This window comes from Hemitrygon akajei, chromosome 18 (assembly GCF_048418815.1).
Source record: "Hemitrygon akajei chromosome 18, sHemAka1.3, whole genome shotgun sequence".
Taxonomy (NCBI): domain Eukaryota; kingdom Metazoa; phylum Chordata; class Chondrichthyes; order Myliobatiformes; family Dasyatidae; genus Hemitrygon; species Hemitrygon akajei.
The window spans coordinates 12,854,193-12,867,248 of NC_133141.1; the positions used below are offsets into that span (position 1 = coordinate 12,854,193).

General features: G+C 46.7%; 1 protein-coding gene across 1 annotated transcript in view; it reads left to right on the plus strand.

The window, feature by feature from the left end:
• Nucleotides 1–282: 282 nt before the first annotated feature.
• Nucleotides 283–13,056, plus strand: part of LOC140741103 (STE20/SPS1-related proline-alanine-rich protein kinase-like) — a 64,441-nt gene continuing 51,667 nt past the window's right edge. The window contains exon 1 of the mRNA XM_073070853.1: nucleotides 283–386. Coding sequence (XP_072926954.1) covers nucleotides 314–386 — 73 coding nt within the window. The 5' untranslated portion in view covers nucleotides 283–313. The remainder of the gene's footprint in view (nucleotides 387–13,056) is intronic.

Below are 13,056 nucleotides of genomic sequence, written 5' to 3' on the forward strand. Positions count from 1 at the left end.
TTAGAGACACCTCTTAGGCGCGATGTGGACATTTGCACCAACGGGACCCATAGTCCTGTGCCACCTCAAGGGAGGGTATTGCACAAATTATTATTAGTTTCAGAGATAGAATACAACGGCAAATCTGTAAATTGGATAATTGCGTAACAATGAAACATTGTTTTTTTTTAATGTGTGCCTGAAACAGCGACGAGCGAGACGGTGCCTGTTCTTATATCATGAGCTGTGTGTATGCGCGCGTGTGTATGTATGTATAAAGTTGCTGAACGCTCTGTCCACAGCTGCCTCTCGCCGCATTGTGACTCACAGCATCATGGCGGAGGAGCTGCTAGCCGGGTCCCAGTGGCCAAATTCAAGAGATGCCTATGAGCTTCAGGAGATCATCGGTCAGTCTCTTCCTAATCATTTTAACTAAAGGTGGCGGGTCTGAATAAATGTAATTGTCGCAATGGCACAGGAAAGAACCTTTGCCTTGGTTGTTTTTTTATTTAGTTCAAATTTCAGGCTTGTTTGTGCGGCATCATTAATTCTGAGCGATTTCAATCTTTGCATGTGCCCAGTCTGCACTGTTTGGGTGCAGACGGCTTTCGTCTATTTTTTAAACTGGCGTCGTTTTCCATAATATATGCATATACAAAGAGGAAATTGGCCTTTTTCTCTAATTTGCTATGTGCAAATGTTCTGATTTATAATTGCATGTTTTGGGTCGCGAATGTTCAGTAGAGTATGTTTCGTCTTGCTGTTCCCCCCCCCCCCAGACTGGTTGATCCGGGTTCAGCAGTAATGAATGAAACTTAAACATTTTGCCAGCAGAACCACTTTCAATCTGTGTACCATCCCCTCTTAACATGTTTGCGGAATGGTGACACCGATATTTCATGTCAAATGGGATTCCCTGCAATAATGTTATACATTTGAGGATGTAAATGTTATATGCGAATATATACCATTTTAAATGATGTCTGGTACCATATCAAGCATAATTAAAGTGTATATATAAATCACAAACTAATACATTGGGGTTATGGAGAGGGGGTCAGGTGGTCCGGCGAATTTACACATGACAGAACGAAGTTGAAAGCTTCTGGGAAAGTAAATGGAACAGCAATCGTGTTCGTTGCTGAATCGGTAAAGAAGCATCAAGGCCCTCAGCATTGTCTAACCATCCTTTTTGTTCTTTAGGCCACAATTTCTTTACACAGAGAGTTGGCAAAACATGGAACACTTTTGCCACAAGTGGGTACTGTAGTGGAGATGTCTGAAAAAGTATTGAAAGTATTTGATTAAAATTATGGAAAGGCTAAGAGGGGAGAACAAGAGGATTGGAACGGGCAGTTCCAATAGAGGGGCCAGTGCCCCTCTATTGATGGACTGAATGGCCTCTTTCTGTGCTATAAATTAGCTGAGTCTGCTTGGGAGAGCATGATACAAAATGTGACAGATTTGAATTGTTAACATGAACAAATAGTCTTACATCTCTTTCTTCCCCCCCCCCCCCCAGCAAAGAGTTCACTTAATTGGTATCAATGAATTTTCTCAGTGTTCAGACATTTTTTATTATGTTTTGTCATATTGTATGTAATTGTTGACATCAAATGGGTAGGATTAACAGAACTATAAACTCTTCTTTCAGAAGTAAGGTTGATTTCATTGCCAACTCTGCAAACCAAAGAATTACAGTTTCAAAGCTTGTTTTGTATTGTATTGTATTGTGTGGCTTCATGTGGTGTAGTTACAAAGCTACAATTGACCTGTGAACACTTTGAGTTGACCCTTTTGAATGATGACGGTATTGTGTCTGTAAATGATGTTCCCCATAACTGAATCACCATCAGATACTTGCAGTCCAGACTTGTGTTAAATATAAGCTATCAGAGGGATCTCTGGAGAAGAAATCCCTCATCGTGCTCAAATGAGCAGAGAGAAAGGAGAGGAGAGCTGTGAAAATAAAAATCAGGTGAACTACTGCTTGAATTGATGCCTCAAGTTTTGGTTGGTGGCATCATTGGATGAGTGATTATGTTTGTCTTGGCACATTTGTAAACCTATCAATAGAGAAAAAAATATTTTGTAGAAAGTACATTATGGAAGCTTGGAGTGTTGCATTGATCTATCATCTGCATGAAATGATCCTCACGGCTGGTGAGTTAATGTTTCAGAGCGGGTTTCTCCGAACTCCTACAGAAAGTAAATCTGTCAGAGATTATCCACAAACATTGTCTTCAATCTGTGGTGTGTCAGCATGATTTTGCACAATGCTAGATATATCCTTAGTGGGCCAAAGATCAAAATCAATACATTCAATTTTGTTGTTTCTTTCACCACTCCTCTCTGAAGGATGTTGACCCGTGCTGAGGTTGGTTCCTTTTGGACCTAGGCACTCTTTAATAGCTCCTCATTTATAATGCCTGAGAAGGCTGTGGAGAGGGAAAATCACAACCAAGTTCCAGCCAAAGTTCACTTGTCCTCCTCCAATCTGTTCGACTCACTGACTGTCAGTCAGTAGTAGGAATGGTGGTGGGCGGGAGGGTGAACCACTTCCCTCTGGGTAGTCCATGGGTACTGAGACCAGCTGGAGAGTCCATTTGCTACCCAGGCTATGATCAGTTTACTTGGCACAAGATGGGTATCAGTTCACATGGATGAGATGTTGTCAACTGTCTTTCCTTGTTGGTTGATCGGGAAAACAGGCTACAGATAGCTATTTTACAGTGAAAGGCATCACAGCCAGATTCTGTACTTCCAAAGTGCCATCCATGAAACATGCTTTCGAACTAGGTTCAGATGTAATCAGAAATGGGAGCCTAGCTTTCCTCAACTTGGAGGCAATGGTATTAATTGTAGGGTTGGCTATTACCATCATTCTGAATGAAATCAGTTAACTCAACATTGGCTGATACCAGGGCCTTCCTAATCTGTGCAATTCAATACCACACTGTATTGTGCATCTAAACACTGAAAGTCTCTGTGCATGCATCCACAATGGCTGCCATTAAATGTATGCATGTTGGAGCAAAGGAGTTTTGGAAATTACACCACTTACTCGTTTATGTAGGTTCTGTGTTGTATTATAGGTCTCGATTGCCGTAATTGAACTTGTAAAAGTTTGAGAAGTTGTATGCTGTTTGTACGTGGTGCACTGCTTTGTGATAATGTTTTATTCCAGAAGAAGGTCAAGTCCATGCAACGGTCTCCAACCTGCCATGCTGAAATACTTCTACCAATCCATTGCATCATTATGCTTTGGAGAAAGGTAGCAATGGAAGGCCAGAGTATCTACAGCAGGAGTCTGCAGCTATTCAGCCTATTAAAGCTGTTTTCATGCTTCCCCACATAAGCCTCTTAATCTAATCTCACTCTTGCTCCCTCTTTCCTTTTATATTTGTTATCAAGCAATTCTGTATATATGCAAAAAATGTACTCTGTTTCAACAATATGACAAAGGATTCCACTCTCTAAAGGTCTTGTTGTTTGTTAAGAAATGTCACAGTTGATGATTACTATCAGTTCAGACATGCAAGAGAAGCCCTTTATCCACAGCTTCTGCTAGCCACTGATACAAAAGTGGAATTGCCAAAGTGCTGAGTGCAAGAGTGCAAGAGTGCAAGTCTCTTTCAGGAATAACGTAAAATAGATTACATTCTTATTTTATAAATTGTCGTGAGTGGGCGAGGGGGAGCTGACAGAATACAAAGACTTGTTGGTCTCACCATAATCTGCAATTTATGACCCAGAAATGTATAAATGAAAAAAAATTAATAAGAAAAATATTTTTAAAATTTGCATTGTATGTCATTATGAATCTCTTCTATACCAAGTTAGTAAGAAAAGGATTTAGCTCAATATGGCAGTGTGTGGAGTGTTTGGTACATGGGTGCTGTACATTTTATAGAGTTCTGTATATTATTAATTGGTAACCCATGAAGAGAAGTTGTGTGTGGTTGTTTGTCTTTCACATTAACATCCCTTTTCCTTTCTGCAAGCATTTGTTTCATAGCAAAGGAGCAGCTGCACAGGCACTGACAACCTTTCAGTAGCTTAGACAAGCAGACACCATGTGCCTTGGCAGTGCGTGCCAGCAGATTATTCAATGTCCACTCAAATGCACTTAATGGTCAGGGCTGTTGAGATAGCAGTCCGATATGGGAATCCTTGCTCAAGAAGGCAGCCATTTAGTTGACAATTAATTCGATTAAGCTTTACTATTATGATTTATTATAGGTTTATAGTATGGCTGGTGGAAAGCGGAGCAAAGAAATGTGGGAATTTGGTATTTAGTAAATATGATAAATGCTAGTTGGTTGAATAGCCTCGTTACTAGTAGTAATTTTATGGGTGTGTGCAGGTGCTCTGAATGGATGTCCATTTAAAAGTGTGTCAGCCTGTGCATGTGTATCTGTGCATTGCAATTGATGAAAAAGGCTTACAGTAAACTACAGGTGAAAATGATTAAGCTAAAATAAATCCCCCGATCACTTTGAACAAGTGGCAGATAGCTCTTGAGGACTTGCTCTTAAGCTTTCTATCTGTGTTACACAGTTAACCAGTGGAGAAATTTGGAGGTTTTCAAACATTAGCTGTACCATTATTTCTCTAGTACTGTACATCAATATGACTGCCCTATGGAGCAATAAACTGTCACTCAGTTTTGGCAGGTAAACAATATATATTAATAATTTATTAGTAATCAAAATTCTGCTGCAAGTAATGTGACTATCAAGATAAAAGAGACTATAGTGATTTCTCAAAATGCTCCAGAAAGGACTGATTTGATGTTATTAACTTTCAAAATTTGAATGGTGGATCTTTCCTCTCAAGATAAAAGCACATCAGACGTAAGACTGAAAGCATAAGTGGATTGGACTATACTTTGGTGCCTCTCTTCCCCAACCCACCCCAGAGTTTTGGGAGTAAAGGTTGGAAGTATTTTGTCACAGAATGTGGCTCCATTTGTAGCTCCATCCTGTAATAGTGGCTGATACATAGTCACTTGTTAATTGGAGTCTGTTAGATTGCTGCTAATCAAAAATGCTAAGGGATATGGTGCTAAGAGTTGGGGTTATTGAGTTAGGTCACAGATCAGCCAACTGGCTGAACAGATTTGAGGGGCTTCTATCCCTGTATGTGGTAAAAACCCTTGCCTGCCCTCGAGCGACAGTGCAAAGAAATAAATTCAAGGAACACTTTCATTGTTTCTGTAGTTTGTTTTCTCCATGTGTAGTCTTGCAGAAAAGTGCTGTAAAATAAGTATTCAAGTCAAGTTTATTGTCATCTAACTATAAACATGTATACAGAAGCAAGACAACGTTTCTTCAAACCATGGTGTAAATCGCAGTAGTATGCAAACACACAATAACTTATGAAGGTACAGAAAATCTACAGATGAATCACACATGAATAACAAACTAAAGTGCATTAATTTTAAATATTGTGAGGTTCGGAACAGATTAACCAGTGACACTTCAAATACGATGCGACAGGGAGTTCAGAAGCCGAATGGCCTGGGGGAAGAAACTGTTTCTCATCCTGACCGTTCTTGTTTTTGAGTCCCCATGGCTGTGTGCCTAGCCCACACTGCTGACACACGACTGTGTGCCTAGCCCACACTGCTGACACACGACTGTGTGCCTAGCCCACCGCTGTTCACACTGCTGACACACGACTGTGTGCCTAGCCCACACTGCTGACACACGACTGTGTGCCTAGCCCACCGCTGTTCACGCTGCTGACACACGACTGTGTGCCTAGCCCACACTGCTGACACACGGCTGTGTGCCTAGCCCACCGCTGTTCACACTGCTGACACACGACTGTGTGCCTAGCCCACACTGCTGACACACGACTGTGTGCCTAGCCCACACTGCTGACACACGACTGTGTGCCTAGCCCACACTGCTGACATACGACTGTGTGCCTAGCCCACACTGCTGACACACGACTGTGTGCCTAGCCCACACTGCTGACATACGACTGTGTGCCTAGCCCACCGCTGTTCACGCTGCTGACACACGACTGTGTGCCTAGCCCACACTGCTGACACACGACTGTGTGCCTAGCCCACACTGCTGACACACGACTGTGTGCCTAGCCCACCGCTGTTCACACTGCTGACACACGACTGTGTGCCTAGCCCACACTGCTGACACACGACTGTGTGCCTAGCCCACCGCTGTTCACGCTGCTGACACACGACTGTGTGCCTAGCCCACACTGCTGACACACGGCTGTGTGCCTAGCCCACCGCTGTTCACACTGCTGACACACGACTGTGTGCCTAGCCCACACTGCTGACACACGACTGTGTGCCTAGCCCACACTGCTGACACACGACTGTGTGCCTAGCCCACACTGCTGACATACGACTGTGTGCCTAGCCCACACTGCTGACACACGACTGTGTGCCTAGCCCACACTGCTGACACACGACTGTGTGCCTAGCCCACACTGCTGACACACGACTGTGTGCCTAGCCCACACTGCTGACACACGACTGTGTGCCTAGCCCACACTGCTGACACACGACTGTGTGCCTAGCCCACAATGCTGACACACGACTGTGTGCCTAGCCCACCGCTGTTCACGCTGCTGACACACGACTGTGTGCCTAGCCCACACTGCTGACACACGACTGTGTGCCTAGCCCACACTGCTGACACACGACTGTGTGCCTAGCCCACACTGCTGACACACGACTGTGTGCCTAGCCCACACTGCTGACACACGACTGTGTGTCTAGCCCACACTGCTGACACACGACTGTGTGCCTAGCCCACACTGCTGACACACGACTGTGTGCCTAGCCCACACTGCTGACACACGACTGTGTGCCTAGCCCACAATGCTGACACACGACTGTGTGCCTAGCCCACCGCTGTTCACGCTGCTGACACACGACTGTGTGCCTAGCCCACCGCTGTTCACGCTGCTGACACACGACTGTGTGCCTAGCCCACCGCTGTTCACACTGCTGACACACGACTGTGTGCCTAGCCCACCGCTGTTCACGCTGCTGACACACGACTGTGTGCCTAGCCCACACTGCTGACACACGACTGTGTGCCTAGCCCACACTGCTGACACACGACTGTGTGCCTAGCCCACACTGCTGACACACGACTGTGTGCCTAGCCCACCGCTGTTCACACTGCTGACACACGACTGTGTGCCTAGCCCACACTGCTGACACACGACTGTGTGCCTAGCCCACCGCTGTTCACACTGCTGACACACGGCTGTGTGCCTAGCCCACACTGCTGACACACGACTGTGTGCCTAGCCCACACTGCTGACACACGACTGTGTGCCTAGCTCACGCTGCTGACACACGACTGTGTGCCTAGCCCACCGCTGTTCACACTGCTGACACACGACTGTGTGCCTAGCCCACACTGCTGACACACGACTGTGTGCCTAGCCCACCGCTGTTCACACTGCTGACACACGACTGTGTGCCTAGCCCACACTGCTGACACACGACTGTGTGCCTAGCCCACCGCTGTTCACGCTGCTGACACACGACTGTGTGCCTAGCCCACACTGCTGACACACGACTGTGTGCCTAGCCCACCGCTGTTCACACTGCTGACACACGACTGTGTGCCTAGCCCACACTGCTGACACACGACTGTGTGCCTAGCCCACACTGCTGACACACGACTGTGTGCCTAGCCCACACTGCTGACACACGACTGTGTGCCTAGCCCACACTGCTGACACACGACTGTGTGCCTAGCCCACACTGCTGACACACGACTGTGTGCCTAGCCCACACTGCTGACACACGACTGTGTGCCTAGCCCACACTGCTGACACACGACTGTGTGCCTAGCCCACAATGCTGACACACGACTGTGTGCCTAGCCCACCGCTGTTCACGCTGCTGACACACGACTGTGTGCCTAGCCCACACTGCTGACACACGACTGTGTGCCTAGCCCACACTGCTGACACACGACTGTGTGCCTAGCCCACACTGCTGACACACGACTGTGTGCCTAGCCCACACTGCTGACACACGACTGTGTGTCTAGCCCACACTGCTGACACACGACTGTGTGCCTAGCCCACACTGCTGACACACGACTGTGTGCCTAGCCCACACTGCTGACACACGACTGTGTGCCTAGCCCACAATGCTGACACACGACTGTGTGCCTAGCCCACAATGCTGACACACGACTGTGTGCCTAGCCCACCGCTGTTCACGCTGCTGACACACGACTGTGTGCCTAGCCCACCGCTGTTCACACTGCTGACACACGACTGTGTGCCTAGCCCACCGCTGTTCACGCTGCTGACACACGACTGTGTGCCTAGCCCACACTGCTGACACACGACTGTGTGCCTAGCCCACACTGCTGACACACGACTGTGTGCCTAGCCCACACTGCTGACACACGACTGTGTGCCTAGCCCACCGCTGTTCACACTGCTGACACACGACTGTGTGCCTAGCCCACACTGCTGACACACGACTGTGTGCCTAGCCCACCGCTGTTCACACTGCTGACACACGGCTGTGTGCCTAGCCCACACTGCTGACACACGACTGTGTGCCTAGCCCACACTGCTGACACACGACTGTGTGCCTAGCTCACGCTGCTGACACACGACTGTGTGCCTAGCCCACCGCTGTTCACACTGCTGACACACGACTGTGTGCCTAGCCCACACTGCTGACACACGACTGTGTGCCTAGCCCACCGCTGTTCACGCTGCTGACACACGACTGTGTGCCTAGCCCACACTGCTGACACACGACTGTGTGCCTAGCCCACCGCTGTTCACACTGCTGACACACGACTGTGTGCCTAGCCCACACTGCTGACACACGACTGTGTGCCTAGCCCACCGCTGTTCACACTGCTGACACACGACTGTGTGCCTAGCCCACACTGCTGACACACGACTGTGTGCCTAGCCCACCGCTGTTCACACTGCTGACACACGACTGTGTGCCTAGCCCACACTGCTGACACACGACTGTGTGCCTAGCCCACCGCTGTTCACGCTGCTGACACACGACTGTGTGCCTAGCCCACACTGCTGACACACGACTGTGTGCCTAGCCCACCGCTGTTCACACTGCTGACACACGACTGTGTGCCTAGCCCACACTGCTGACACACGACTGTGTGCCTAGCCCACACTGCTGACACACGACTGTGTGCCTAGCCCACACTGCTGACACACGACTGTGTGCCTAGCCCACGCTGCCGACGCACAACTGACACACGACTGTGTCGCCGGATCCAGCTCAAACCCTGTCATCAAGTCTGCGGATGACACAACAGTGGTTGGCCTTATCAAGAATGATGACGAGACGGAGTATAGAGAGGAAGTGGTGGAGTGGTGTGAGAAGAACAGCCTGAGCCTGAACATGGAGAAGACAATAGGATTCAGGAAGGTACAGACAAACCATCTCTCTCTGCGAATACAGGGCTCCTCCACAGAGGGAGTTAAGTGCACCAAGTTCCTGGGAGTTCACCTGATCCCTTAATATCACCTCCTGAACGAGGAGGCACAACAGCACCTCCACTTCCTCAGAAGTCTGAGGCAAGCAAGGTTCCCCATCTTAACTGCATTTAACAGGAGTGTCATTGAGAATGTCCTGACAGGTTGCATCTCCATCTGATATGGGAGCAGTCGAGCATCGGACCGGAAGTCCCTATAAAGGACTGTGAGAACAGCTGAGAGGATCAGAGGAGTCTTCCTACCATCCACCAGGGACATTTATCAGGAGCACTCTGTGTGCCGGGCTCTTAGCGTTATTAAGGATCCCACCCATCCATCCAGCATCCTGTGACTCTCTACCATCAGGCAGGAGACTACAATGCAAGAAATAGGAGTTGAGTTTAGAACATAGAACATAGACATTTACAGCACGTTACAGGCCCTTCGGCCCATAATGTTGTGCCGACCATGTAACCTACTCTAGAAACTGCCTAGAATTTCCCTATCACATAGTCCTCTATTTTTCTAAGCTCCGTGTTCCTATCTAAGAGTATCTTAAAAGACCCTGTTGTATCTGCTTCCACCACCGTCACTGGCAGCCCATTCTACACACCCACCACTCTCTGTGTGAAAAACTTACCCCTGACTTCTCCTTGGTACCCATTTCCAAGCACCTTAAAATTATGCCTCTTGTGTTAGCCATTTCAGGCCTGGGAAAAAGCCTCTGGCTATTCACATGATCAATGCCTCTCATCATCTTATACACCTTTTTTTAAAAAAAAGTCTTTCAAAAATGTTTTAAGAAACGTCTTAGCAGGAAAACTGGAGTAAAGTATGAATTAAAATCTGTTTATTGTAAAATACTTAATGATTGACGTTGACGTTGAGTTGCTTCTGCTCCAGTTCTGAGATGACTGCGGAGGTCAACATTGGACTTATGAACTGTTTGTAAGATGGTGCACTGCCTACACTGTGCTTTTGTCTGCTCCTGGTACACAGCCTCAGACTTATCAATACCATCCCAATTGCTCCTTCTTTACTTTGAGCAGTCATGGGCTAGGAATTCCCATGAGTCAGCTGGAAAATTCCACTTTCTCATTTGATCACACCCTTGAATAATTTCCACTTTACACCTCTACCCATATCAGAGCTCAGAATGGAGTCTGCTGCAGGCTTCTAGTGTCAGGCAAGCAAACATGGCATGCTCTAAGGAGCCAAGTGAGAATACTTAGAGCCTCTACGTTGAAGATGCTGGTATTAATCCACCGATCCTTCCAGAGCAGGGGTACCCAACCTTTTATATGCCGTGGAGCCTTACCACTAACCAAGGGGGGTCCATGGACCCCACGTTGGGAACCCCTGTTCTTGAGGAATTAGCAGTGGTGCCTCTCCAGTGCCTTGGGATGCCAACTGTAGGCCATTGCAGTCATTAACTCAGTCGCTGAAGCTTATAGGACAATGGGCTTTACACAGAATGTTCTCAATATACAAGTCCTCTACTAATGTCCCTCTGCACTGCTCTTCAACAATAAAGGATCACAAGACCTGGAAAACATGAACGGCTTCCCACTTCCTCTCCACGATGGCATGCATCAATAAGGAAATTCAATGTATTTTCACCACCTTTGGTGAACTGAGGAAAAGGATTTTGAAGATCAAGACCTCAACTTCTGTAAAGCTTCAGATCTTGCTCCACCTGTTTAATTTTGCAGGTGTAAATTTACACATTTGAAGTACTTTCTGTCCACATTTAGTGAATTATTACATTTGCAGTGTCCTTTTTCTAACCTTGTACCTGGGAGCTATTTAGTCAGAGTCGGAAATAACCAGCACTTGCCCTTCCCCTTTACTTTTCTCCCCCCGCTTGTGGCTGATTTGCGTAAATACTTGTTAATTTTTTTTTAGTTAATATTGTGCCAAAGATGCATGATTTTTATCTTGAGCAATGCACAAAATGCTGGAGGAACTCAGCAAGTTAGGCAGCATCCATAGAAGGAAATTAACAGTCAACGTTTTGGGCTGAGCCCCTTCATTAGGACAAGAAATGAAAGGGCAGAAGCCAGAATAGGGGCCCCTCCATAGATGCTGAGTTGTTCCAGCATTTTGTGTGTTGCTCAAGATTTCCAGCATCTGCAGAGTCTCTTATGCTTAGGAGTTTACCTTGGTTTTGCGGGGAATAAAGGTTAAAGCTGCCTGCAGAGACATTGCCTCAAAGTATGCTTACTCTGCTTGGAGAGGTGGGGCTGTGGCCATGAGGTGCAGCGGTCACCTTGATGGGTGAGGGAGTCACTCACTCTGGTCAGAGACGGAAGCAGTTCACGTGACTGTTACCTGATGCTGGTTCAGTTTCTGTCAGTATTATTCCACCGAGCATTGCTAAGGGGATATCCCCTCCCCAAACTGAAGCAGCCGAGTAGAAACCTGGGTATTTCCTCAGGCTTGAGAAGCTGACCTTTTCTCTGCCTTGAGCTTGGTCACAGTAAAGGGTTGTGAACTTGTCCACTATTTTTGAGGGACAGGCAGGCAATGCCTCAATGAAATTTAAAAAATTGTAATGAACGATTAGAGTTAACTACCTCACAATTCCAGAGACCCAGGTTCGATCCTGATCGTGGGTTCTGTGTGTGCGCAGCCTGCATGCTCTTCCTGTGAGAACCAGCACATGGTTGAAATGGCTTTCTTCCGTGACATTAGGAAATATGGAAATAAGCAGCAGAAATGGAAATTGCTCAGAGATCTGGCGTAGACTTGATGGGCTGAATGGCTTCTGCCAAGGGGAAATATAAGGTGGAGAAAAAATGCTGGAAGGACTTGGCAGATCAAGCAGCATTTGTGTGGTTCATGTTATTAGTTTTCACACCATGTATCAAAATAATACAAAAAAGTAAAGCACCGGAAATGCTTTGTAGACTGGGAAGTATCTGGAGAGAGCAAAACAGAATGTTTTGCATTGATGATCTTTCATCAGAGCAATTCATGTCTTTCAATTTTTTTAAGAGAAGAAAAATATTCCAAGGGTCCTTTAACTGAGAGGAGCAACATAGCAACTCTGGTTGTAACTATGCTGTTCTTCATATGTCCTGCCATGGTTCTAAGCATGACCAGACGATGAGAAGAGGATAGGAAGTGTCTTTATTCACAGCTGAGCACTGGGCCATCACTGTGACTAAACTAAACAGGTAACAGAGAATCTGTGTGGCTTGGCCCTTACCAGGAGGAAACACAATTTCAGGAGTTTGCCTAGGGTCTATAATCATCCTCTATTACAACATTGTTCATACAATATTAAGAATGAAGTTTTTAAACACTTTTGTTCCCCTTTCAAGGTGCTAACATGCTGGAGTACATTGGGTGCTGGCATCTCTTAACCTTATTCATAGTTATCCTCTCACAAATACGCCAAGGCAGGGAATGCTGTCAAGTCTTTTGCCTGTGCAGTGCACGAGAGTTTTTATCATTTTGGACAATAGTATGGGAATCTACAAGATTTAGTAGTACACAGCCAAATTGCTGCTGGAAATCTGAAATAAAATCAAAAAGTGGGTGGCATCTGTGGGAGGAAAACAACAGTTTCAAATTAAACACGAGGAAATCTGCAGATGC